At 43.8% G+C, this 26,458-nt stretch overlaps 1 protein-coding gene across 3 annotated transcripts; it reads left to right on the top strand.

Annotated features, from left to right (window-relative positions):
- Positions 1 to 75: 75 nt before the first annotated feature.
- aox5 (aldehyde oxidase 5) lies at positions 76 to 26,428 on the top strand. Of its 3 annotated transcripts, XM_036952424.1 has the most exons (34): positions 76 to 162; positions 251 to 287; positions 1,277 to 1,334; positions 1,732 to 1,828; positions 2,035 to 2,143; positions 2,267 to 2,393; positions 2,570 to 2,631; positions 2,770 to 2,862; positions 6,009 to 6,089; positions 6,190 to 6,334; positions 6,514 to 6,606; positions 6,696 to 6,847; positions 7,411 to 7,504; positions 7,652 to 7,764; positions 8,050 to 8,234; positions 19,336 to 19,498; positions 19,687 to 19,776; positions 19,872 to 20,041; positions 20,647 to 20,773; positions 21,004 to 21,223; positions 21,319 to 21,443; positions 21,684 to 21,817; positions 22,336 to 22,423; positions 22,525 to 22,611; positions 22,810 to 23,001; positions 23,119 to 23,349; positions 23,841 to 24,065; positions 24,279 to 24,353; positions 24,457 to 24,509; positions 24,683 to 24,797; positions 24,971 to 25,036; positions 25,172 to 25,360; positions 25,575 to 25,742; positions 25,972 to 26,428. In XM_036952424.1, exons 1-34 carry the CDS (start codon positions 86 to 88, stop codon positions 26,020 to 26,022), a joined length of 4,092 nt encoding a protein of 1,363 aa, XP_036808319.1. In that variant the 5' UTR covers positions 76 to 85; the 3' UTR covers positions 26,023 to 26,428. The 3 variants fall into 3 exon arrangements, with proteins under 3 accessions (XP_036808319.1, XP_036808321.1, XP_021427121.2); XM_036952426.1 differs by lacking the exon at positions 2,770 to 2,862; XM_021571446.2 differs by having other exon boundaries at positions 90 to 287.
- The last annotated feature ends 30 nt before the right edge of the window (positions 26,429 to 26,458 follow it).

The raw sequence follows: 26,458 nt of genomic DNA, 5'->3' as shown, positions 1-26,458 counted from the left end.
GGAGAGCTGACTTTGCGTGGGTGCGTGGGTGCGTGGGTGGGTGGGTGCGTGCGTGGGTGGGTGGGTGGGTGGGGGGATATATGTAATGTTTCTTTGTCATGATATAATTTTGTTGATAATGTGTGTAAAGCTCAAGCCATGTGACGTTGGTCAATCCCAAAGGTATTTAAACTGCCACATATGATAATTCAGAGACAGAGTTTCAGATTGCTGCTTTTGAGTAAACATCAATGATGTCCTCTCCCAACAGTTGCAGTGAATTGATTTTCTATGTAAATGGACAAAAGGTAAGAAATATTTTTTTTCTAATATGTGACTATGGCTGTGTTCACACAGGTAGCCCAATTTTGATCTTTTGCCCTATTATTGGTCTTTTGACCAACCAAATTGGCTCCCGAGTAGTGCAGCAGTCTAAGACCCCTGCATCTTGCTTGAGGCATCACTACAGACACCCTGGTTCGAATCCAGGCTGTATCACAACCAGCCGTGATTGGGAGTCCCATTGGGCGGTGCGCAATTGGCCCAGCGTCGGCTGGTGTAGGCCTTCACTGTAAATTATTATTTTTTATCAGATATTTTGCCAGTAATGGAGCAAAAGATCCAGACTATGCTTAATCATATTGGATCAACACATTATTTAGTTTCTATTAGATGTTGGTTTGACCATTTATACTGTACTGGTCTTTTGGAATAACATTAGGCCACATTTTCAAACTGCAGAGGACAGTATATTTTCCTTTTGCTGAGCAGCTCAATTGACATTAGTTCCAAATGCAATTGAATAATAATTGTAATTTACGCAATGCAGTTGTCTGGTAAATGTCTATTGTGTTTGTGATACTTTCTATTATTTCTATGGTTAGTATGAGGAAGTCATATCACTTCAACACTGTAAGAAAATATTAAACAAAAGGCTGTTTTCTAAAATGTATAATCTACAGTTTTTCTGCATCTGAAATATTTTCTTATACAGTATTCAATATATTGATACAGATTCCTCCAGTCCTCCCACCTCATAATGTTGACTTTTATGTAAAGCACATGATGGTCAGCAGACTGACACACCAATGTCCTGATTATAGTCACAGATAACGCTATAGATTAGATGCAGAGCTTATGGCATTCTCAAGCCACCCGTGATATCATTTTGACTCTCCAGAGTGTTTCCTGTCGCCTGGTGTAGATATGCCTTGTTACTGTTTTTTCACAGACAGAGGCTTGGTTGTCTTTAGAATAGATTGTGACCTCTGTCTGTGTGCGTGTCTGTGTGTTTCAGATCTTAGAGAGAAATGCCGATCCAGAGGAGGTGCTCCTCAAATTCCTCAGAAGGAAAGGTACTTTTCCTCAACAAAATTACAACACCTTTTTGCATGTAAATAACAGCACATAATGTCTATGTTCATCAAATCAAATTTTATTGGTCACATACACATATTAAGCAGATGTTGTAGCGAAATGCCAACACTGCAGTTTTGGACGGGCAATGACGTAGTGGCATTGACTAAATACAGTAGAATAGAATAAAGTATATACTGTACGTATGAGATGAGTAAGCAGTATGTAAACATTATTAAAGTAACTAGTGTTCCATTATTAAAGTGGCCAGTGATTCCATGTCTATATATACAGGGCAGCAGCCTCTAAGGTGCATGGTTGAGTAGCAGTGGTCATTTCAAGGTCATTTCAAAATGCTTAGCCAAAATCATCTACATGTGTCTCTTCTCTATATAGTGCTTCTAACTGGGACTAAGTATGGTTGTGGAGGGGGTGGATGTGGGGCCTGCACGGTCATGGTGTCCAAATATGACCAACTCAACAACAGAGTTCTGTATCCTTTCTTTCTAATAGTGCCCTCACAACCATATGTGGGAAGCAAACCATTTAATTTAATATTTTACTAAATAACACCGTCACAAAATATAATGACTGAGAAATATAGTTTTGGAGTAAAATGACTGGAATCTTCTTCAGTTTGCATCACACTATTCTATTCGACACGGCACTGCTTGTTATATCCTTGACCACTGATCCTAGCCACTACACTGTTAACGCCTGTCTGCAGCCCATCTGCACACTGCATGGAGCTGCTGTGGTAACAGTGGAGGGTATTGGCAGCACAAAGACCAAACTGCATCCGGTTCAGGTAGCTCCTACTATACGGTTATATAGGGTTTTGTGATCCTAAATCCTACAAGTGGAGCTCACCATTCATTGTGGCTGGATGATATTTTTTGTAAGGAAAACTGATATGTCTATGTTCTTGCAGGAGCGTATAGCCAAGGCCCATGGCTCTCAATGTGGTTTCTGTACTCCAGGCATGGTGATGTCCATGTACACTTTACTGAGGAACAAACCACATCCTACCATGGAAGACATCAGAGAGGCTCTAGGAGGTCATTCATTTATATTTTATAGATTAAAAAAAATTAAACATACTCTATTTCTTCTTATTATTATTTTTTTAATCATCTTTAGTAGTCCAAAGGTCTCCACAAAAACATTGGCTGTAGGTTCATCGCTAGCTTTTTTCAAACGTCATTGACAGTTTTTTTTGACCCCATTCTCAAAGGAAACCTCTGCCGCTGTACTGGCTACAGGCCGATCATTGACGGGTTCAAAACTTTCTGTGATGTGAGTAATGCCTTTAACCTATTTCCACAAGCTAGTTGTTTGATTCAAAGCACATGTCTCTTAACCAAAATGCACATGTTTTCTCTTTTGATTACTTCGAAACATGTTCTGTAAAATGCATGTGTTACATATCACTAGGCATCAGAGAATGGAGAGGGATGTTGCCAGAATGGAGAATCTGGGGGAAAGTGCTGTATAGAGAATGGAACTAAGCAACACAATGATAGTGATGTGAGTTAAATACTTAACATTTTCACCGAATGAATTCCAACCTTGTACATGCGCAAGATGCGTTAGGGAACGGTATAGTCCCTTTAACCCAACGAGTCCCACCGTAACGCCGGCGTGTTTTGGACTTTTAATACCTTTTAAACATTGGGTTTTTTAGCTACAGACTTCTGGTGTGAACCATTGGCTTTTATATTTCTTCTGCGTCCATGAGTCTGTGTGATTAATGGGGCTGAGCTAGAGTTGTGTTTGTGAGACAAGGGCGGATCCCAAAGTGGCGCGGGGCAGGGTCTTTTACAAAAATGTCTTTAGAGTTTGAATGGTTTCAGCTACAAACTATTAAAAGCTGTCAATGAAAAGCTGAGACTCACAGATATGCACCTTTTGTGTCTATTGTTGTCACGTTCTGACCTCTATTTCCGTTGTTTTTGTATTTATTTAGTATGGTCAGGGCGTGAGTTGGGTGGGTAGTCTATGTTTGTTTTTCTATGTTTTGGTCTAGTTCTATGTTCGGCCTGATATGGTTCTCAATCAGAGGCAGGTGTTCGTCATTGTCTCTGATTGGGAACCATATTTAGGTAGCCTGGGTTTCACTGTGTGTTTGTGGGTGATTGTTCCTGTCTTTGTGTAGTGTTCACCAGATAGGCTGTATTAGGTTTCACGTTCCGTTTGTTGTTTTCGTATTCGTTTAGTTATTTCATGTATCGTCAATTATTGATTAAAGAACATGAGTAATCACCACGCTGCATTTCGGTCCTCTCTCTCAACAAACGAAGAACGCCGTTACAGAATCACCCACCACCAACGGACCAAGCAGCGTGTTAACAGACAGGAGCCACAGGAGAGGCAACAGAGGCAGCAGCAGCAGCAGCTGCAGTGGGAGAGGCTGCACCACCTGGAGAAATGGACATGGGAGGAAGAACTAGACGGTAAAGGACCCTGGGCTCAGCCCGGAGAATATCGCCGCCCCAAGGAAGAACTGGAGGCGGCGAAAGCTGAGAGGCGCAGATATGAGGAGGCAGCACGGCGTAGCGGATGGAAGCCCGGGAGTCAGCCCCAAAAATTTCTTGGGGGGGGGCTAACAGGGAGTATGGCTACGCCAGGTAGGAGACCTGAGCCAACTTCCTGTGGTTACCGGGGGGCTAGAGAGACCGGGCAGGCACCGTGTTATGCTGTGGAGCGCACGGTGTCCCCAGTGCGGGTGCACAGCCCGGTGCGGTACATTCCAGCTCCGCGTATCGGCCGGGCTAGAGTGGGCATCGAGCCAAGTGCCATGAAGCCGGCTCTACGCATCTGGTCTCCAGTGCGTCTCCTTGGGCCGGCTTACATGGCACCAGCCTTGCGCACGGTGTCCCCGGTTCGCCTGCATAGCCCAGTGCGGGCTATTCCACCTCGCCGCACTGGCAGGGCGACCGGGACCATTCAACCGGGTAAGGTTGGGCAGGCTCGGTGCTCAAGAGCTCCAGTGCGCCTGCACGGCCCGGTCTATCCGTCACCACCTCCACACCCCAGCCCTCCGGTGGCAGCTCCCCGTACCAGGCTGTCTCTCCGGCCCATCCGTCCAGAGCCTTCCTCTTGTCCGGCGCCTCTGCCGGAGCCTCCCGCCTGTCCGGCGCCTCTGCCGGAGCCTCCCGCCTGTCCGGCGCCTCTGCCGGAGCCTCCCGCCTGTCCGGCGCCTCTGCCGGAGCCTCCCGCCTGTCCGGCGCCTCTGCCGGAGCCTCCCGCCTGTCCGGCGCCGCTGCCGGAGCCTCCCGCCTGTCCGGCGCCGCTGCCGGAGCCTCCCGCCTGTCCGGCGCCGCTGCCGGAGCCTCCCGCCTGTCCGGCGCCGCTGCCGGAGCCTCCCGCCTGTCCGGCGCCGCTGCCGGAGCCTCCCGCCTGTCCGGCGCCGCTGCCGGAGCCTCCCGCCTGTCCGGCGCCTCTGCCGGAGCCCCTCTGCCCCGAGCAGCTGCCCCTCTGTCCCGAGCAGCTGCCCCTCTGTCCCGAGCAGCTGTCCCTCTGTCCCGAGCAGCTGTCCCTCTGTCCCGGGCAGCTGCCCCTCTGTCCCGAGCAGCTGCCCCTCTATCCCGAGCAGCTGCCCCTCTGTCCCAAGCAGCCCCTCTGTCCAGTGGGGTCATTGAGAGGGGTGGGCAGGGTGAGTAAGCCACGGAGGCGGACAATAAGGCGGACTAGGACAATGGCGAAGTGGGGTCCGCGTCCCGCGCCAGAGCCGCCACCGTGGACAGACGCCCACCCAGACCCTCCCCTATAGGTCAAGGTTTTGCGGCCGGAGTCCGCACCTTTGGGGGGGGGGTACTGTCACGTTCTGACCTCTATTTCCGTTGTTTTTGTATTTATTTAGTATGGTCAGGGCGTGAGTTGGGTGGGTAGTCTATGTTTGTTTTTCTATGTTTTGGTCTAGTTCTATGTTCGGCCTGATATGGTTCTCAATCAGAGGCAGGTGTTCGTCATTGTCTCTGATTGGGAACCATATTTAGGTAGCCTGGGTTTCACTGTGTGTTTGTGGGTGATTGTTCCTGTCTTTGTGTAGTGTTCACCAGATAGGCTGTATTAGGTTTCACGTTCCGTTTGTTGTTTTCGTATTCGTTTAGTTATTTCATGTATCGTCAATTATTGATTAAAGAACATGAGTAATCACCACGCTGCATTTCGGTCCTCTCTCTCAACAAACGAAGAACGCCGTTACAATTGTGGCATGGTGTCTATAATACGCTCACATAGTTACTGTCACAAACTCCACAAAGGTGTCATTGACTAGTTGGTTATTCATTTCTCATTAAGCAAACTATTTCTGTACTAACAGCATTCATATAAATACATTTTTGCTTTGTCCAGGCCTTGTTTTATGTCAATAAAAGTCATGAATGCAACTGTTTATATCTCATTGTTTTGTGTGGTACTCTACTTGTAGCCCTGGTTGTCGTGAAAATGAAATGGTAAAACATTTTATTGTCAGGCTAAATATGAGTGCTTGACATGCAGATAAAGGAAAGTCCAAAGAATACCGTAACAGTATTTCATGTAAATGTAATCACAGCACATAACTACGGTGGCCCAAGAGGCAAAGTAGCTTTTTCAATTGAGGGGTAGTTGAAATGATGACACCAGGAAAGAATGATTGTGTTCTAAATAAATATTTGATACCTTGTCAGATCTCAGAGGAGCTGTTCCATATGGACAATGTTCTCCCGCTTGACCCATCCCAGGACCTCATTTTCCCTCCAGAACTCATGGTACGTTAGAGTCCGTCTTCACTCTAAAGAGACTTGTCTATTGTCAACTCAAACAGAACTAACTTGCAGAGAACTTTGATTTCACTCTTCTCTATACCAGATTATGGGAAAGAAACGTGCCTGTGGCAGTCTGTGTTTCCAAGGCGATAGGCTGAAGTTGATATCTCCAGTAGATCTGACCAATCTGCTTGAGTTGAAAACAGAATATCCTGAAGCCCCTGTGGTGGTTGGCAACACAACTATAGGTATTAACCTTTTGTTGTGCCATCTTGCTTTTGTGTTTCAGAACTGCTTTCACTCAAACCCAAAATATTTTCCCCCCATTACAAAATAGACCCATACGTTGTACACGGTACAACAAATATTCATCCTGACGACTGCTCAGCCACATTGTATCTATTATGTGTTTATTTATTTTGAGCAGGACCAAATATGCAAGTGAAAGGAGTCCATCATCCTCTCACCATCTACGCCGGGAGAGTTTCAGATTTACATACTGTGACGTGGGGGAAGGATGGTAGGTTTAGAAGTGTATTCATTGTCCGTTCCTTGAAAGAACTTTTCAGCTTTTCGTCATCTACTTGCTGTGTGTTCATGTCCATGCAGGTGTGAGTATGGGGGCAGTCTGCACCCTGTCCAGTCTGAAGGAGGAGATGGAGAGGGCTGTGAGGGAGATGGAGGCAGAGAGAACCAGGGGGTACCAGGCCCTGCTACAGACCCTACGGTGTCTAGCAGGGAAACAGATCCGCAACATGGCTGTAAGCCCTATAACTATTACCCACAGATACAGATGTTCTATCATAATTTGACCCGTATCTCAAAGTAATCCTGCAGCAACAGTACACTTTAATCATTATGTGGATTATAATTAATGGACATTTTTGTATCGGCTGATACATTTTTAGTTAGGATAAATCAAGTCTGACTTTTTAAATGACCAACTTTAGAAGCCTTTTTAAACCTTGAATACACTAGAATTTGCATTTCCTAATGCACAAGAGGAACCTCCTCCATTTCCTTCTGCACATTCTCTGTGACAACAGAATTATCAAATTATGATAGCACACCTGTATGTACCCAACAAACTTAACTGTGTTGGCTCAGATATTTTCTCCTCGCGTTGTCCTTTTCAGCATGGTTCCAGAAACTATGGTCAATGCGTAACCAGGCAAGCACAGACTGTACAGCTTGGCTTGGCTATGTAGTGTGAAAAGGGTGTCGCTGGGCCATTGTCGTTATTGCTGACTACTGCATTACTCTTGCCTGAAAGCCTTATTGATGTGTTTTATTTGATCGGTTTTATGATGTCCCATGTCTACAGACCATTGGAGGCAATATCCTCAGTGCCAACCCAAAGTATGATCTCAATAGTGTTCTAGCTGCCTTGGACTGCACGCTGCAGGTCATGTCTAAAGGTACTGTTGGCCAAAGCATTGATTCTTCTTGATTTGATCCTTTTCTTTCAGTTTGTGATTATGCAATATCACATTACCTAAATGGGAAGGACATAGTTGATTGAGTGATGCCTAGATTCATAGTATGAAACTGTCTTTTTGTTGTAGAAAATGGGACAAGGGCGATCACTCTGAATGAAGAACTCTTCACTGGCTTTGGCAAGACAGTGCTTAGACCAGATGAAGTCCTCCTGTCCATTGACATCCCCTACTCCAAACCAGTGAGGAATAACTGTTTTAATCTCTCATACAAATACCTCTCTGGATATTGATGATGACCTTAGTTTAACTCATAACTCCAACCTCTTTCAAGCTTTGGGTGCTGAGGATTTGGTTAATTGGTAAGTAAACATGAATAATCTGTTGCGAGGTTTTCAGATTGGAGAAATGGTCTGTTGACTGTATTGAGGATGACTGTTGATTATTGACTGTATTATGTCTGTTGACTGACTGTATTATGTTTGTTGATTGTAGTACAGTATTTATTTTTACTTTGATCTCTGCAGTGGGAGTTTGTGTCCGCCTTCCGTCAGGCCCAGAGGAGGGAGTTTGCCTTCTCCATTGTCAACGCTGGGATGAAGGTGCTCTTCAGGGAGGGCACTAACATAGTGGAGTCTCTCAACATCTACTACGGGGGAGTGGGACCCACACTGGTCAAGGTTGGACGCACATGCCAGAAGCTTGTTGGACGGTATGTAGACTGACAACAACATACTTTACAGACATTGCAGACCTGGGTTCAAATATTTGATTATGTAAATGCTTATTTTCTGTGTATTTGAGTATTTTCAAATAATGTGGCTCAAATTATCTGCAATTTCCTATAAATAGCCTACTATTTAAAAGTTTTTTTTCAAATACTTATTTAAAATACAATTTTCCAAATGCCTGGGTTAAATGCATGGGGGGAGTGTATTTCAGTCAGTGTATTTGAGTATTTTCAAATACATGCCAATAGTTTCAACCTGGAATCCGGGGTAGACATAACATAGTAAATCCTGGATACTCCAATTAGCAGAGGTGGGACCAAGTCATTGTTTTACAAGTCACAACTAAATCTCAAGTCTTAGCACTCAAGTCCCAAGTCAAGTCCCAAGTCAAGACAGGCAAGTTCGAGTCAAATCTCAAGTCAAGACCATCAAGTCAAGTCTCAAGTCCTAAACTTTGAGGTTCGAGTCCTAAACAAGTCATATAATACCGTTTCATATTTTTAACAACAGTAATAGTTAGTATATTACATTTACGCAAATCATTAATGCTTTTAAAAATATCTATATATTTATTATTTTCCAAATAAACGTTATATTTCCAAGGAAATACATGGGTAGCCATGAGAAAGACCCCCCCCCCCCCCCCCCCAACAGTGATCAACTATTGAGGATGGCTATGGGGCGCAATCGGCCGATGTAGACTTGTACACAATCACCCAACCTTAACACACACACACACGCGCTCGCTCTGTGTGGTTCCAGTAGGCTAACGTATGTCAATGGTTTTTAGGAACAGCAGCAACATCAGGCAGGATTTAGGCTACCAACTGCCTAGCCATTTATAGCTCAATCTTGGGTGCAATGATCACGTTCCCGCACTGACTGACTGTGTGGAGACTCATTGATTTAACGTTGCGTTAGCCTACATGATACACTAGTAAAATAATAAAATATATAGCTGTCGGCTATATTAGCCCTGACTTACCCTTCTTTGTGCAGCTTCAAATGTCGAACAAAGTTGGAAATTGTTGCGTCTCCGTCTGTAATTTTCTTCCCACATGTTTTGCAAGTTGAAATCCGTTTTTTTTTTTTGATACAGAGTCGTCTTTATATCTAAAAATAAATCATTTTGGGTATCATCTTTCCAAGGGCTCCATCTGAATTAACCCCCCGACGTTCCTCTGCACTGCCACGCACAACTTTTTCTCAGCTGGCACAATTTGATTGGCTGCTGTCCGATTCAAACTGTAATCAGTTAAATGCGCTGCACACTTTGTTTAATAGCATAATTTTTAATATTTGGGCTTGGGGAGGGTATCAAGTCAGGTCGAGTCATAAGGTCCAAGTCAAGTCACGAGTCATTGGTGTTAAAGTCGAGTTGCAAGTCATCATTTTTGTGTCTCGAGTCTGACTCGAGTCCAAGTCATGTGACTCGAGTCCACACCTCTGCCAATTAGTATGATATGTTATGTTTTGTATGGTATTTATTACATTTTGGAATTCCATAATCCATTTTGTATGATATTTTACAATTTGTATGATATGTAACGAATTTTAATTCGTACTGTTAGGTTCTAATTTTTCAGAGTAAATAACTCACACACACTAGAAAAGCTTAACTAAGTTTAATTCTTTCCAAAGAGTCGACACAGCTGTATTCAGATAAAGACATGTTTCCACCACTACAAGTATATATACTCCACTTTAGGCACCCCTCCTTCTCTCCAATCCTTACATCTTATGGTTCGACAGGAAGACGAAGTGAAAGAACCGTTTATTACTCTGTCTCCCTTAAGGTAACCTGAACTGACCTCAACCCCCTTGATGTCTAATCCAATGCTCTCCACCCGTATCACCTATTGCACTTCCATGACTCCCTCCCATCCACCCAGCACATTCCACAGCCACTCTGTCTTTCTACAGAGAACCATTAACTTCTAACATAAAAACCAGTCTCTTTCACTCGTTTATATTCCATGCTTCTGATCTATCATGACTTTAGTATATCAATGTTCAAAGTTTACCCATGTCAGCTGGAACACTTTTTGTTTCTCCACTCTCTCCATCTGGTTCCTAAGAAAGTGATAGCATAAGACTTGGAAAGCAACAAAAAAAGACACACAACGTAACAGTATTAACAATGTGATAACCTATGCATAAAATTATACACTGCTCAAAAAAATAAAGGGAACACTTAAACAACACAATGTAACTCCAAGTCAATCACACTTCTGTGAAATCAAACTGTCCACTTAGGAAGCAATACTGATTGACAATAAATTTCACATGCTGTTGTGCAAATGGAATAGACAACATGTGGAAATTATAGGCAATTAGCAAGACACCCCCAATAAAGGAGCGGTTCTGCAGGTGGTGACCACAGACCACTTCTCAGTTCCTATGCTTCCTGGCTGATGTTTTGGTCACTTTTGAATGCTGGCGGTGCTTTCACTCTAGTGGTAGCATGAGACAGAGTCTACAACCCACACAAGTGGCTCAGGTAGTGCAGCTCATCCAGGATGGCACATCAATGCGAGCTGTGGCAAGAAAGTTTGCTGTGTCTGTCAGCGTAGTGTCCAGAGCATGGAGGTGCTACCAGGAGACAGGCCAGTACATCAGGAGACGTGGAGGAGGCCGTAGGAGGGCAACAACCCAGCAGCAGGGCCGCTACCTCCGCCTTTGTGCAAGAAGGAGCAGGAGGAGCACTGCCAGAGCCCTGCAAAATGACCTCCAGCAGGCCACAAATGTGCATGTGTCTGCTCAAACGGTCAGAAACAGACTCCATGAGGGTGATATGAGGGCCCGACGTCCACAGGTGGGGGTTGTGCTTACAGCCCAACACCGTGCAGGACGTTTGGCATTTGCCAGAGAACACCAAGATTGGCAAATTCGCCACTGGCGCCCTGTGCTCTTCACAGATGAAAGCAGGTTCACACTGAGCACATGTGACAGACGTGACAGAGTCTGGAGACGCCGTGGAGAACGTTCTGCTGCCTGCAACATCCTCCAGAATGACCGGTTTGGCGGTGGGTCAGTCATGGTGTGGGGTGGCATTTCTTTGGGGGGCGCACAGCCCTCCATGTGCTCGCCCGAGGTAGCCTGACTGCCATTAGGTACCGAGATGAGATCCTCAGACCCCTTGTGAGACCATATGCTGGTGCGGTTGGCCCTGGATTCCTCCTAATGCAAGACAATTCTAGACCTCATGTGGCTGGAGTGTGTCAGCAGTTCCTGCAAGAGGAAGGCATTGATGCTATGGACTGGCATTGATGCTATGGATTCCCCAGACCTGAATCCAATTGAGCACATCTGGGACATCATGTCTCGCTCCATCCACCAACGCCACGTTGCACCACAGACTGTCCAGTTGGCGGATGCTTTAGTCCAGGTCTGGGAGGAGATCCCTCAGGAGACCATCCTCCACCTCATCAGGAGCATGCCCAGGCGTTGTAGGGAGGTCATACAGGCATGCGGAGGCCACACACACTACTGAGCCTCATTTTGACTTGTTTTAAGGACATTACATCAAAGTTGGATCAGCCTATAGTGTGGTTTTCCACTTTAATTTTGAGTGTGACTCCAAATCCAGACCTCCATGGGTTGATAAATTTGATTTCCATTGATAATTTTTGTGTGGTTTTGTTGTCAGCACATTCAACTATGTAAAGAAAAAAGTATTTAATAAGAATATTTAATTCATTCAGATCTAGGATGTGTTATTTTAGTGTTCCCTTTATTTTTTTGAGCAGTGTATATGCATGGAAATCGAAGTCTGAGACCATGACAAATCCCCCTTTCTCTTCACCTAATCACTTCCTAGTCACTTCTCCTAATGCATTTCTACAGTTATAAACATACTAAAACATTATCAAATCAATTAGTCAATATACATCAATGTTCAAAGTTTACCCTGAATCCAACAGTACAATATATTACAGATTGAAATTCGTACAACATGTTACAAATTTGCAAACGTATGATATGTTACGAATTCCAATTTGTTGTGGCTAACGCTAGGTTAAGGGGGTTATTTTTACATTTGAAATATATATATATACTGTGTATATATATATATATATATATATATATATAAAATGTTTTTTTATTTAACCTTTATTTATCTAGGCAAGTCAGTTAAGAGAAAATTACTCTTTACAATGATGGCCTAACCTAATTAACAATAGGTTAATTGCCTTGTTCAGGGGATTCGCGTGGGGATTCGATCCAGCAACCTTTCGGTTACTAGCCCAACATGCTAAGTAATTGGAAAGCTGCTAAAATGCTAAAGTTGTCCATGATGAGATTTGAACACACAACCTTTAGGTTGCTAGACTTTGCTTTATACGCCTGACCCAGCACCCCGCTGTTGTGGAAATTCATCACTAAGGACTCAAATTCAAAGTAAATTAAGTAATCTTAATTATCACTGCTTGGGTAAAAACTCTGAAAACGGTGTTCCCTTTCAGTCCTTATAAATTGCTACACAAACAAATCATATAAGCATGATTTACATTATTTATTATAAAACTTGGTTCCTGAATTTGACTGACTGATACCTCACGAGGCTTCTTCTCTCAAAGATGAGACCTTGAAACTGAGATACTCCTTTTGGTTCCCAGAGCAATGTTCTGGGCGTACTGCCAAATTGCTTATCTTCTAATGGCTGGGGGCAGTATTGAGTAGCTTGGCTGAATAAGGTGCCCAGAGGTGCCCAGAGTTAACTGCCCGCTACTCAGTCCCAGTTGCTAATATATGCATATTATTAGTATATTTGGATAGAAACCACTCTGAAGTTTCTAAATTTGAATGATGTCTGTGAGTATAACGGAACTCATATGGCAGGAAAAAACCTGAGAAAAAATCCAACCAGGAAGTGGGAAATCTGAGGTTAGTCATTTTTCAACTCATTCCCTATTGAAGATACAGTGGATATTGGTCATGTTGCACTTACTGAGGCTTCCACTAGATGTTAACAGTCTTTAGAACCTAGTTTGATGCTTCTACTGTAAAGTGGGGGCGAATGAGAGGGGAATGAGTCAGAGGTCTGGCAGAATGCTTTGAGCTCGTGACGCTCATTCACGTGAGAACAAGCTCTGTTCCATCGCAATTCTACAGACAATGGAATTCTCCGGTTGGAACATTATTGAAGATTTATGTTAAAAACATCCTAAAGATTGATTCTATACATCGTTTGACATGTTTCTACGGACTGTAATGGAACTTTTTGACATTTCGTCTGCTCCTAGTGAACGTGCTTTGTGACTTTGGATTTGTTTACAAAACGCGCTAACAAAAGTAGCTATTTGGACATAAATAATGGACATTATCGAACAAAACAAACATTTAATGTGGAACTGGGATTCCTGGGAGTGCATTTTGATGAAGATCATTAAAGGTAAGTGAATATTTCTAAGAGTTGCAGAATTTGAACAAAATAGTTGCTGAGACCTGTGAGACAAAAGAAGAGCACAGAGCCTTACAACATGAAATCAGTGTTATCACATACAAGGACATACTCCCAACATGGCCCATTTTGCAAAGTTCACAGACTATGATTCAAACATATCTGGCAGCCAAGCTGTCACCTCCAACTTGTTATCTTTATTGTCAGAGTAGCTTCTAGCGGTTTCTGATAATGACTCTATACCTTCAGGAATACTGTACTGCTGGGGTCCCAAACAAATGGAGTCTGTAAAAAAACATCAACTCGTGCTTTTTTACCCAGGAACACCAGTTAGGCAGCATGTTTTACAAGCAGTATTCCGACACCATATCACGCTCACTTCGCCCTTTTTTTGCATGCTATGGCGGTCAACTAGTATAATTATTGTTCTACCAAACAAGCCCTCCCTCCTGAGTCTAGGATGTACAATGAATCTCTGTGGCTAGGCAGGTGTTGTTATCTTCCCAGCCCAAGTTCAGTACTCCCAGTCTTCTTATCAGTCAGGAAAAGCCTTGGGATTAGGAAGTGTACATTCATGCAGCCTGCCGCAGTCAACTAAATTCAGAGGCTGGACCCCTTTGTACTTTGTTTCCTGCGACAAATATATTTGCACAAAAATCATTCCATCTAACCCATAACATGCTAAACACTACTGCTAGGCCACTTACAGTGCATTTGGAAAGTAATCAGACCCTTGGACTTTTTCCACATTTTGTTCCGTTACAGCCTAATTCTAAAATGGATTAAATATATGTTTTTCCTCATAAAACTACACACAATACCCTATAATGGCAAAACGAAAACAGGTTTTTATAAATGTTTGCAAAAAACAGAAATACCTTATTTACATAACTATTCAGACCCTCGAAAATTGAGCTCAGGTGCATCTCATTGATCATCCTTAAGATGTTTCTACAACTTGATTGGAATCTACCTGTGGTAAATTCAATTGATTGGAAATTATTTGGAAAGGCACACACCTGTCTATATAGTCTATATATATAAGGTCCCACAGTTGACAGTGCATGTCAGAGCAAAAACCAAGCCATGATGTTGAAGGAATTGTGCTTATAGCTCTAAGACAGGATTGTGTCGGGGTACAGATCTGGGGAAGAGTACAAAAACATGTCTACAGCATTGAAGGTCCCAAGAATAAAGTGTCCTCCATCATTCTTAAATGGAAAAAGTTTGGAACCACCAAGAATCGTCCTAGAGCTGGGCGCCCGGCCAAGCTGAGCAATCAGCCTTTGTCAGGGAGGTCACTCTGACAGAGCTCTAGAGTTCCTCTTTGGAGATGGGAGAACCTTCCTGAAGGACAACCATCTCTGCAGCACTCCACCAATCAGGCCTTTATGGTAGAGTGGCCAGACGGAAGCCACTACTCAGTAAAAGGCACATGACAGCCCGCTTGGAGTTTGCCAAAAAGCACCTAAGGACTCTCAGACCATGAGAATGGAGATTCTCTGGTCTGATGAAACCAAGATTGAACTCTTGGCCTGAATACCAAGCGTCACTTCTGGAGGAAACCAGGCACCATCCCTACAGTCACGGATCCCTTCGGAACGTTCAGTACGCACACCTAACCCCTATTTCCCACTGATTGGTACTTGTATAAGTGTGCCCTTTGGTTTCCATCGGGCTGTCGATTATTGTTACAATGTCTGTTGGTGTGTGTGATTACCTGTGCTGTGTGTTTTATGCTTTCGTACCCTTGTGGATTTCGCAGATGATTACGGGTCTGATTACGGGTTATTTATTCAAGGTAATCCTCGCGCTTTTGTTTGGGATTCAACCCTGTGTTTTTGTTACGCGTTTGTTTGGTCTAGCGTCATACGCAAGAAGACTTGAGGCTGTAATCGCTGCCGAAGGTGGTTCAACAAAGTACTAAGTAAAGAGTCTGAATACTTACAGTACCAGTCAAGTTTGGACACACCTACTCATTCAAGGTTTTTTATTTATTTGTACTTTTCTACATTGTAGAATAATAGTGAATACATTAAAACGAAAATGAAATAGCACATATAGAATCATGTAGTAACCATAAAAGTGTTAAGCAAGTCTAAATATATTTGAGATTCTTAAAAGTAGCCACCCTTTGCCTTGATGACAGCTTTGCACACCCTTGCCATTCTCTCAACCTGGCTTCATGAGGTAGTCACCTGGAATGCCTTTCAATTAACAGGTGTGCCCTGTTAAAAGTTCATTTGTGGAATTTCTATCCTTCTTAATGCGTTTGAGCCAATCAGTTGTCACACCAGCCTTCGCTTTGGCTCCTCCTCTTGTCCAGCTCAGGCATTCGGCGTCGCCAGCCTTCCAACTGCTGCCAAACCTACTGTTGGGAAACACCCTTCACTCATCAACCCCGGACTTGTCTCGACATCATTACACACACCTGGTTCCAATCCCTACTCTATCACTGTATATATACTCTCTCTGCCATTTGTCTTTGTTTTTTGTTTTCCTGAGAGGAATCTCTCTGACATTTTCTTGAGTACTTTATATTTTGCACTTTGGGTTCACCCTGTGCCATTTTGTTTATAAAGATATATTTAGAGCACAACAGCGTTTGGGTTACGTCTCGTTTTGATCTATGGTGCTTAAATTAATTCAGTAGTTGTAAACCTGCGACTGCCTCCTGCCTACTCCTTTCTACACCAGTGACAGAATGACAAACCCAAGAAAACAGCGAAGCTCCGCTACCACAACTCGTGCCTGGAGCGCCTTGGGACTGCATTGTACACCAACTGCAGGCTACACCAGCACCTTCCCAGCTCCCCGTGTCATTCCAGCCACCCCACCACCATCTACATCAAATCTACAAAATTCTACAAATGTTACATTTCAAGAACTTTGAATGTTTCTTCAACTGCAGTCACAAAAACCATCAAGCGATTTGATGGAACTGGCTCTCATGATGACCGCCACAGGAAAGGAAGACCCAGAGTTACCTCTGCTGCAGAGGATAAGTTCATTACAGTTAACTGCACCTCAGAAATTGCAGCCCAAATAAATGCTTCACAGAGTTCAAGTAACAGACACATCTCAACATCAACTGCTCAGATGAGACTGCATGAATCAGGCCTTCATCGCCAAATTGCTGCAAAGAAACCTCTACTAAAGGACATCAATAATAAGAAGAGACTAGCTTGAGCCAAGAAACAAGAGAAATGGATATTAGACAGGTGAAAATGAGTCCAAATTTAGATTTTTGGTTCCAACCGCTGTCTTTGTGAGACGCACAGTAGGTGAACAAATGGTCTCCGCATGTGTGGTTCCCATCGTGAAGCATGGAGGATGAGGTGTGATGGTGCTTTGCTGGTGGCACTGTTGGTAATTTATTTAGAATTAAAGGCACACTTAACCAGCATGGCTACTACAGCATTCTGCAGCGATACATCATCCCATATGGTTTGCGCTTAGTGGGACTATCATTTGTTTTTCAACCGGATAATGACCTTTAACACACCTCCAGTCTGTGTAAGGGCTATTTGATCAAGGAGAGTGATGGAGTGCTGCATCAGATGACCTGTCATCCACAATCATCCGACCTCAACCCAATTGAGATGGTTTGGGATGAGTTGTACCACAGAGTTAAAGAAATGCAGCCAACAAGTTCTCCACGTATGTGGGAACTCCTTCAAGACTGTTGGAAAAGCATTCCTCATGAAGCTGGTTGAGAAGAACTATTGGTAAATTATCCAAAACAAATTTAGAACGACAGTCCATAATGCTTTGCGTTGCTCCTATCACTCGGCACTCATTCTTCTGGTGTTTCTTCATTTGCTTCTTCAGATAGCTTTACAGTTCATCCTCCCAATGGCACACATGTAACTCATGCATGTCAAGGTGAATGGCCCTTGATAATGTCCCGATTTCAATATCTGTGGAATAATCTGATTTTCCCAAACAGACGAATGTCTCACTTGAGCCGCCACCACCATCCTTTACGGTCAATTCTGTCTTGTCCATTTTCAAACTAGTACACCAGCAGAATGAGAGAAGTTTAGACGTGATCTCTCTCCATGCTCACTCCACATGGACGGTCTCCGGACTCATGCTGTACTCCTGAGAGAAAAGGCCATAGTGAACGCCATTGTTGCCAGTACTTCAGCCAGTTAGAGGGGAAGGGGCTCACACTGTTCTCGGTCTAATTATCCCTTCCATGCATCTAGATACCATCTGTGGTCCCCTTCACCATAAGCTTGAGAGAGGACAGACCAGAACAAAAGGGCATGTATGATTCAGGAAATCCAGACAAACTATTCACTGTATGACAAATTATTACATTCCCAATATTCTTAATATTCTTGATAAGACAAATGTCAAAGAGAATAAAAACACACTGTTGAAACCATTTTCAAATTGGCTTATACTCCTTTATCATCAATCAATCAATCAATCCAATTTCTTTATAAATCCCTTCTTACATCAGCTGTTGTCACAAAGTGCTGTACAGAAACCCAGCGTAAAACCCCAAACAGCAGGCAATGCAGGTGTAGAAGCACGGTGGCTAGGAAAAACTCCCTAGAAAGGCCAAAACCTAGGAAGAAACCTAGAGAGGAACCAGGCTATGAGGGGTGGCCAGTCCTCTTCTGGCTGTGCCGGGTGGAGATTATAACAGAACATGGCCAAGATTTTCAAATGTTCATAGATGACCAGCAGGGTCAAATAATAATAATCACAGTGGTTGTAGAGGGTGCAACCGGTCAGCACCTCAGGAGTAAATGTCAGTTGGCTTTTCATAGCCGATCATTCAGAGTATCTCTACCACTCCTGCTGTCTCTAGAGAGTTGAAAACAGCAGGTCTGGGACAGGTAAGCACGTCCGGTGAAAAGGTCAGGGTTCCAGACACGGAATTAACACCACTAACAAATATGTGGGTAAACAGGTGGGTTGTGTTTTTGCCATGCCTTACTTAATTGGGAGCTGGGTACCTTTATACTTAATAGAACAGCAGAATTTCACTAACTGCTCTCCCAAGGCAACCCGTCCTCCGGAAACATTTCAAATGATGAGATAGGGACACCCCATCCTCTCCTGAAAGAGAAAATAAACATTTTGTTAGTTTTCACCCTGCCAAATCTTAAATTAGCAAACAAAACATGATAACTTCTGGCCACTGTCCTCCCTCCACTCTTTAATCATTTGTGTTTTAATCCACCCCAATGTTTACTGGTAATATACTATTACCAATCTCTGTTGGATATTCATTATTTGCTTCATAGTCATTGTCTACTATTCTAAGATGAATATGCACTAAATGGAGACAGATCTACTTTTTAACAATTTTAAAGGTAATTGTAGGTTTGGTAACCCCAATGCTGGTGCTTTTTTATACCTCTACAATTGCAATTGTTTATTTTACTCTACAAACACTTCCTCACAATATTACTCCTTTATAATTCTAGTTGTTTCTTTATAATACAGGAGTTGAGATATTCATTCTTCACAAACTCCTCCTTCACACTAGTGTTCTATTCATACAACATATTCGGTAATAGTGATCTCTCCTTTCCTATCATCACACACACATCACATCCAACAGAATTAAATGAACCAAACTGAACTGAACTGGTGAACTTAACCGGTGATCTGGTGAACTTGTGAATTGCAATTGAAGTGTTGGTTGATTGGCTCAGGTCCTGGGGGGAGGAGCTTCTGGCTGATGCCTGCAGGCTTTTGGAGGAGGAGGTGGAGCTATCTGACTCTGCCCACGGAGGGAAGGTGGAGTATCGCAAGACCCTTACCACCAGCTTCTTCTTCAAATTCTACATGCAGGTCCTCCAGGAGCTCAGAGAGAGGGTACATATACAGGACAGGCACAATCCTTAATTATTTTTCAGCGAAACATAAAATCTGCCACTTGTTTTGCTGAATCTGAGGGATGTGACAATATTTGTGAGTAGCAATATTACATTGGCTCTCTAAAAAGTGTTTTACAATCATTTTTAATATGCTTCATGTTTCTTGATTTCTACCCAATTGTGCAGGATGTGAACGTGTGTCTTCTACCCCTTGAGTACCTCAGTGCTCTCAAGCCTTTCAAAAACGAAGTGCCCCAGGGACATCACTCTTTCCAGGTTTGCGATCAACAATGGCTTATCTGTAAAAGGTTACAACTTACTCCGATGGATGATGGTTGTATCCCCATAGTGTCTGTCTCTTTCCTCTGCAGCTTGTGTCCAATGCCCAGTCCTCCCAGGACCCTGTGGGCCATCCCATGATGCATCAAGCAGCCTTCCATCAGGCTACAGGAGAGGCCCAGTATTACGATGACATACCAGCTGTCCAGGGAGAACTCTTTGTCTACATGGTGACCAGCACCAGAGCGCACGCCAAGATCATGTGAGTCTATGTTAGTGGGTCATTATTTGACTGTTTTTGGATTGGCCATACAAACTTCTACAATTGGATCTCTATGATAAGATAATCACCTAAATCCAGACTCGTCTTTTTGAAATTGCATGTAGGTTTTCTTCTTCTTATAATTTTTTTCTCCCCAATTTCGTGATATCCGATTGGTAGTTACAGTCTTGTCCCATCGCTGAATCTCCCGTACGGACTCAGGAGAGGCTAAGGTCGAGAGCCATGCGTTCTCCGAAACACGCTTAACCAGGAAGCCAGCCGCACCAATGTGTCGGAGAAAACACCGTACAACTGGGAACCGTGTCAGCGTGCATGAGCCCAGCCCTCCACAGGAGTTGCTAGAGCGCGATAGGACAAGGACATCCCGTCCGACCAAACTCTCCCCTAACCCGGACGACGCTGCGACAATTGTGTGCCGCCTCATGGATCGCCCGGTCGCGGCCAGCTGCGACACAGCCCGGGATCGAATCCGGGTCTGTAGTGATGCCTCAAGCACTGTGATGCAGTGCCTTAGACCGCTGTGCCACTCAAGAGGCCGCATGTAGGTCTTCTGATCATGTGTCTTTATTCCACTTCAAAACCAGCAACATTGACCCATCTGAAGCACTTGGCATGACTGGGGTAGTCACGTTCCTATCAGCTGGAGACGTCCCTGGTCAGAACCGACGGATGTTGTTCAATAACCCAGAGGAACTCTTTGCTGAGGAGGAGGTAGGCTACCGTACTGTCCCCTCTCACTACCATTCCCGGTCTGTAGCACCGTACCATAGACAGAAAGTATGACCATGGCAATGACCGAGGATGATAATTGAGGAGAATAGAGAACCTCTGTTCTAATGGCATTTCTAATTATGAGAGGTCTATTATATTGTATATTGGCTTACCATGGTGGTTTTTGATTGATTGAATGATTGGTTTGTTGATTGGTTGTTCCTGTGCAGGTGTCTTGTGTGGGGCAGATCATTGGGGCTGTGGTAGCAGAGAGCAGAGAGCAGGCCAGGAGAGCAGCTCAAATGGTAAAGGTCACCTACCAGGATCTACTTCCTGTCTTCTTCACAATAGAAGAGGCCATCCAGCATCAGTCCTTCTTTGACCCAAAGAGGAAGCTGGAGAGAGGAGACATGGACAAAGCCTTTGAGACAGTGGATCAGATTCTGGAGGGTAAAACGCAATAGTTTACATCTGTGCATCTCCTTCTTCTAATGCAAGTTCATGTCTTCAAATGTCTTGATGATATGTGATTGTGTTGTGAGCAGATGAGATCTACTTGGGAGGTCAGGAGCATTTCTACATGGAGACTCAGGGCCTTATTGCAGTGCCCAAAGGAGAGAATGGAGAACTGGAACTGTTTGTGGCCAGCCAGCATTCAGCATACACTCAGGTTAGACACACATAAACTATCTATGTTTTAGTTTTCTCCTCTGTTATGTAGCTAGCTACATTGGATATTGGACTCTTGTTAACCCTTTCCCGCCAATCAGAATCTTTGATTTTTGACACGCGACAACCATCAGTGCCCCAATGCTGGTTGATTGACATGATCAGAAAAAAAGTATTCCAATCGAAAAGTTATTCCAATTTGTTATTTGAATGTCCTTTTGTTTTGTCCCTGCAACCCCAGGAAGTGGTAGGAATCACTCTGGGCATCGACTCCAACAAGATCACATGTCACGTGAGGAGGTTGGGGGGAGCGTTCGGTGGCAAAGTCATGAAGATTGCCTCCCTCTCTGCTATCACTGCCACAGCTGCAGTCAAGTAAGAGCTTTCAACAGAGTGTTGATAACACACATTAGTGGAATATAATACATTTAATAATACCTTGAATACATATAATACCTTGAATAGATATAGTACCTTGAATAGATATAGTACATTGAATACATACAGCATAATACCTTGAATACATATAATACATTGAATAATACCTTGAATACATGTAATACCTTGAATACATATAGTACATAGAGTACATACAGTATAATACCTTGAATACATGTAATGCCTTGAATAGATGTAATGCCTTGAATACATGTAATACCTTGAATACATGTAATACCTTGAATACATATAATACCTTGAATACATATTGTACATTGAGTACATACAGTATAATACCTTGAATACATGTAATACCTTGAATACATGTAATACCTTGAATACATGTAATACCTTGAATACATATAATACCTTGAATACAAGTAATACATATAATAACTTGAATACATATAATACCTAGAATACTTAGAGTAAATATGCCTATGTTTTCATTGTAGGACAGGGCGACCAGTACGCTGTGTCCTGGAACGTGGAGATGACATGCTGATCACCAGTGGCAGACACCCCTTCCTAGGAAAATACAAGGTATTGTAGAGTAGCCCTCTTAGATGAGCATCATCAACCACAACTGTGTGATCAGTGGAATTTTTACCTCAGCATTTCTAACGACCTGTTTTTTTCCTCAGGTGGGATACAACAACGATGGAACCATCATGGCAGCGGACATCACCTACTACAGTAACGGGGGGTGCACCCTGAATGAATCATTAGCTGTAAGCTTGTTAAGAGCTTTGAATTCAATACTGTGTATGACTCAATGGTTATCTGCGATTGTCCAATATATTGCCTGATATCAGTTGAAAAGTCCTCGACAACAGGGACTGAGGATTCTCACCACGTTTAGAAATGGACAGCAGAAACACCCTAGCATAAGACACATTTTCATTTCCCTGTAATGTGCTGTGATTCAGATCATGGAGAAAGCCCTGCTTCACATGGACAATGGCTACAAGATCCCTAACCTGCGTGGGCGTGGCTTGGTGTGTAAGACCTACCTGCCCTCCTACACAGCGTTCCGAGGCTTCGGAGGACCCCAGGGACTCATGGTGATGGAGAGCGTGCTGCACGAGGTGGCTGTCAAATGTGGCCTCCCTCCACAGAAGGTTAGTGAGAGGTTACTGGAGGATTCAGGGTCATGTTTAGTTAGTTAATTACCCATCTTTTATCCATCCATTCAATCTTCCTACTGATGATGAATGTGGCCTGGTGTGTCTCTGCAGGTGAGGGAGATCAACATGTACCGGGAGGAGGAGTGCTATACCCACTACAAGCAGCTCTTCTCCCCCCGCGACATGCTCCGTTGCTGGGACGAGTGTCTAGACAAGGCTGGGTACCACGATCGCCTCCAGGCCATCCAGCAGTTCAACACCTCCAACCGCTGGAAGAAGAGGGGCATCTCTGCTGTGCCTATGAAGTTTGGCGTCGGCTTCTCCAAAGGCTTCTTCAACCAGGTGAGGATGAAGAACTCCCTTTAAACACATGTTAAATTTAGAATGCCCCATGTTCATTTTTCCACTGTGCTAGGAAGATGCTTTGACAAAGGACATTGTTGACTGAAAGGTTAGCTATTTTAACACTGTAACTTGTGTCTGGTTCGGGTGTGCAGATACTTATTTGCATAGCTGTAAGCACTTGTAAGTTACTGTGGATAAATAACTTTTTACATTTAAATGTAACCTTTGTTTAAACTAGGCAAGTCAGTTAAGAACCAATTCTTATTTACGATGACGGCCAATTGTGCGCTGCCCTATGGGACTCCTAATCACGGCCGGTTGTGATACAGCCTGGATTCGAACCAGGGTGTCTGTAGTGACGCCTCTAGCACTGAGATGCAATACCTTAGACCGCTGCGCCACTCAGGAGCCCACAGTATAAACTGTGTTTATCCCCATAGAGACACAATATAACAGTTGTTCATTATCTGGTTCCACCTCTGCTCAAGGGTGCAGCTCTGGTGAACATCTACAAGGATGGCTCGGTGTTGGTGGCACACGGAGGCACAGAGATGGGCCAGGGAATCAACACAAAAGCCCTCCAGATTGCCAGTCATATCCTGAAGGTGCCCATGTCCTCAATCCACATCAAAGAGACCTGTACGGGCAACGTTCCCAATGCTGCACCCTCAGCAGCCTCCTTTGGCACGGACGCAGTGGGCATGGCAGTCAAGGTATTTCAACGAAGCCTGGCCTCCGATCTGTTTGTGTTGTCACGCCAACTGCCTTGGACAATGACCATAGGAGTTGGCAAGACTACACAAACAGATCTGGTACCAGGCTAGCTCCAATGTTCTGTTATCACAGGCTTCTCATAGGCTTATAAAGACATATGGTATCGATGTGTTTATTGTACTGTTACCAAATGTTACTGTGTATGATTTTAGGATGCTTGTGAGAAACTGATGCGGCGCTTGAAGCCATTCATGGAAAATCATCCCAAATATACATGGCAACAATGGGTAATCAACCAACATCCACCAGACTACAATAAAGTCAATATGATGTTATTGTGTCTATCTACATAATAGTATAGCATGCAATGACTTGTGTTCTTTCCCACAGATTTTTGAGGCTTATTGCCAGAAGGTCAGCTTATCTGCAACTGGCTTCTTCATGTACGTACCCTGTCAATACTGTAGACTGTAGTGTGTAATGAAGCAATGCGGCGTCTCACTCACTGACTGTTATAAGACCGTGATAACTGCAATGGCGCGATTTATGGCGCTCATATTGGGAACGTCTCGGTCACAAGTAGGCTATCCTAATGCGGTCACCCCATGGGTTCCAGGGGACCTCACACGGATATGGACTGGGAGAACAGCGAGGGTCCAGCCTACTATTACTTCACCTTTGGGGCCTGCTGCTCAGAAGTGGAGATTGACTGTCTCACTGGAGATCACAAAGTACAGTAGTATTACCCTTGGTCTAAATCAGTGAAATGTTCATTAACACTACTTCATACTGTGCCTGCAGGCATCCCCTAGAACTTGCAATGAGCATGTATGAGCCTTTGTTTTATATGTTATGTCTTAAGGGCGTCATTGGCTTTATACAATTAGCGGTGTGTTTGTTGCAGAATCTCAGAACAGATATTGTGATGGATGTCGGGAGGAGCCTCAACCCAGCTATAGATATAGGACAGGTACAGTACTGTCTAACACTCACAGGTCTAGTGGCTCTACATTTCTACAGTATTATGGATCAATATAGGACATCTTCATTAGCATACATTCCAATATGACTTGAGACAAAGTTAACATGGTGCTATATATTCCAGATCGAGGGAGGCTTCGTCCAGGGCATAGGTCTGTACACCATAGAGGAGCTGCAGTTCTCTCTCGAGGGGGTTCTGATGACCAGGGGTCCGTCCCAGTACAAGATTCCTGCCCTCTGTGACGTCCCTCCTCAGTTTAACGTCCACCTGCTGGCCAACGCACAGAACCCACATGCCATCTACAGGTCCAAGGCAAGTCAAACGACATGACATCACGCGACACATCCATAAAGGCATCAATTAGGCCTAAATACAGAGCATTTTTTGGGACTGAACAATTTGCACCATGCCAAATTGTCAAGCTCCAAGTTGATTTGTCGTATAAAACACGATCAAATGCTTTCACTCAAGGTTCCTGAGGATTCACTTCCTAAGTGGTAATTGATGGTCGGCCATGTTGTTACAGGGTATAGGCGAGCCTCCAGTGTTCTTGGCCAGCACCATCTTCTTTGCTATAAAGGAGGCAGTTGCTGCAGCCCGTAGAGAGAGGGGGCTAGGGGACAGCTTCCCTCTTAGTTCCCCTGCTACTGCGGAGAGGATACGCATGGCCTGTGAGGACCAGTTCACTGAGATGGTAACATTTCTTCATATCAAAAGGACTGTTTTTCCAGAGGACACAGATCAAGCCTAGTTCCAGACTAAAAAGTTGTTTGATGAAAATGCTCCATTGAAAGAGCTTTTTTAGTTCAGGACTAGGCTTAATCTGAGTCCACTAACTGGCCCATGTCTACCATTTTGGTCTCACCAATACTCTTTCTCCAACAACATTAGTTTAACGGCATGATATATTTTTTTTCCTCAAGGCTCCATCTCCAGAGAAAGGAACATTCAAACCATGGAGTATCAACATATGAGCCAACTGAATATGACTTGGCAGCCTCGTCAGACCTGGACTTGGCTCCAACTATTAATCATTCACCCCATCGTAATGTATTGTTCGGTGTTGGTGGGATGCTTGCAGATTGTGTGCTTTCTGGATGACTTGGAAATGTGTCTAGAGTATGTGCTTGACGCTGTTGCTTGAAATTTCTACTTTTGTCCTAGGGTAAGATAAATACACCATCTGGTGTTGGGTCGTGTATGTTTTGGGCTGTTTGTTAAAACTTGAACAACCTGCATCTGTGACCTACAGCCAAGTGCAGTCAACATACAGAACTCAGATGAACCTAAAAATTAGAACTGAACTTTGAGCGTTGGTTTAATTCTGTGCCCTAAAGCCTTCTGATGTCTAACTGACTAATAAAGGATGCATTTTTGAAGCATGTATTTTCGTATATTCAAGTTGAGACA

The sequence above is a fragment of the Oncorhynchus mykiss genome, chromosome 18 (assembly GCF_013265735.2).
Source record: "Oncorhynchus mykiss isolate Arlee chromosome 18, USDA_OmykA_1.1, whole genome shotgun sequence".
Classification (NCBI taxonomy): Eukaryota; Metazoa; Chordata; class Actinopteri; order Salmoniformes; family Salmonidae; genus Oncorhynchus; species Oncorhynchus mykiss.
This window is presented reverse-complemented; position numbering and strand designations above follow the sequence as displayed.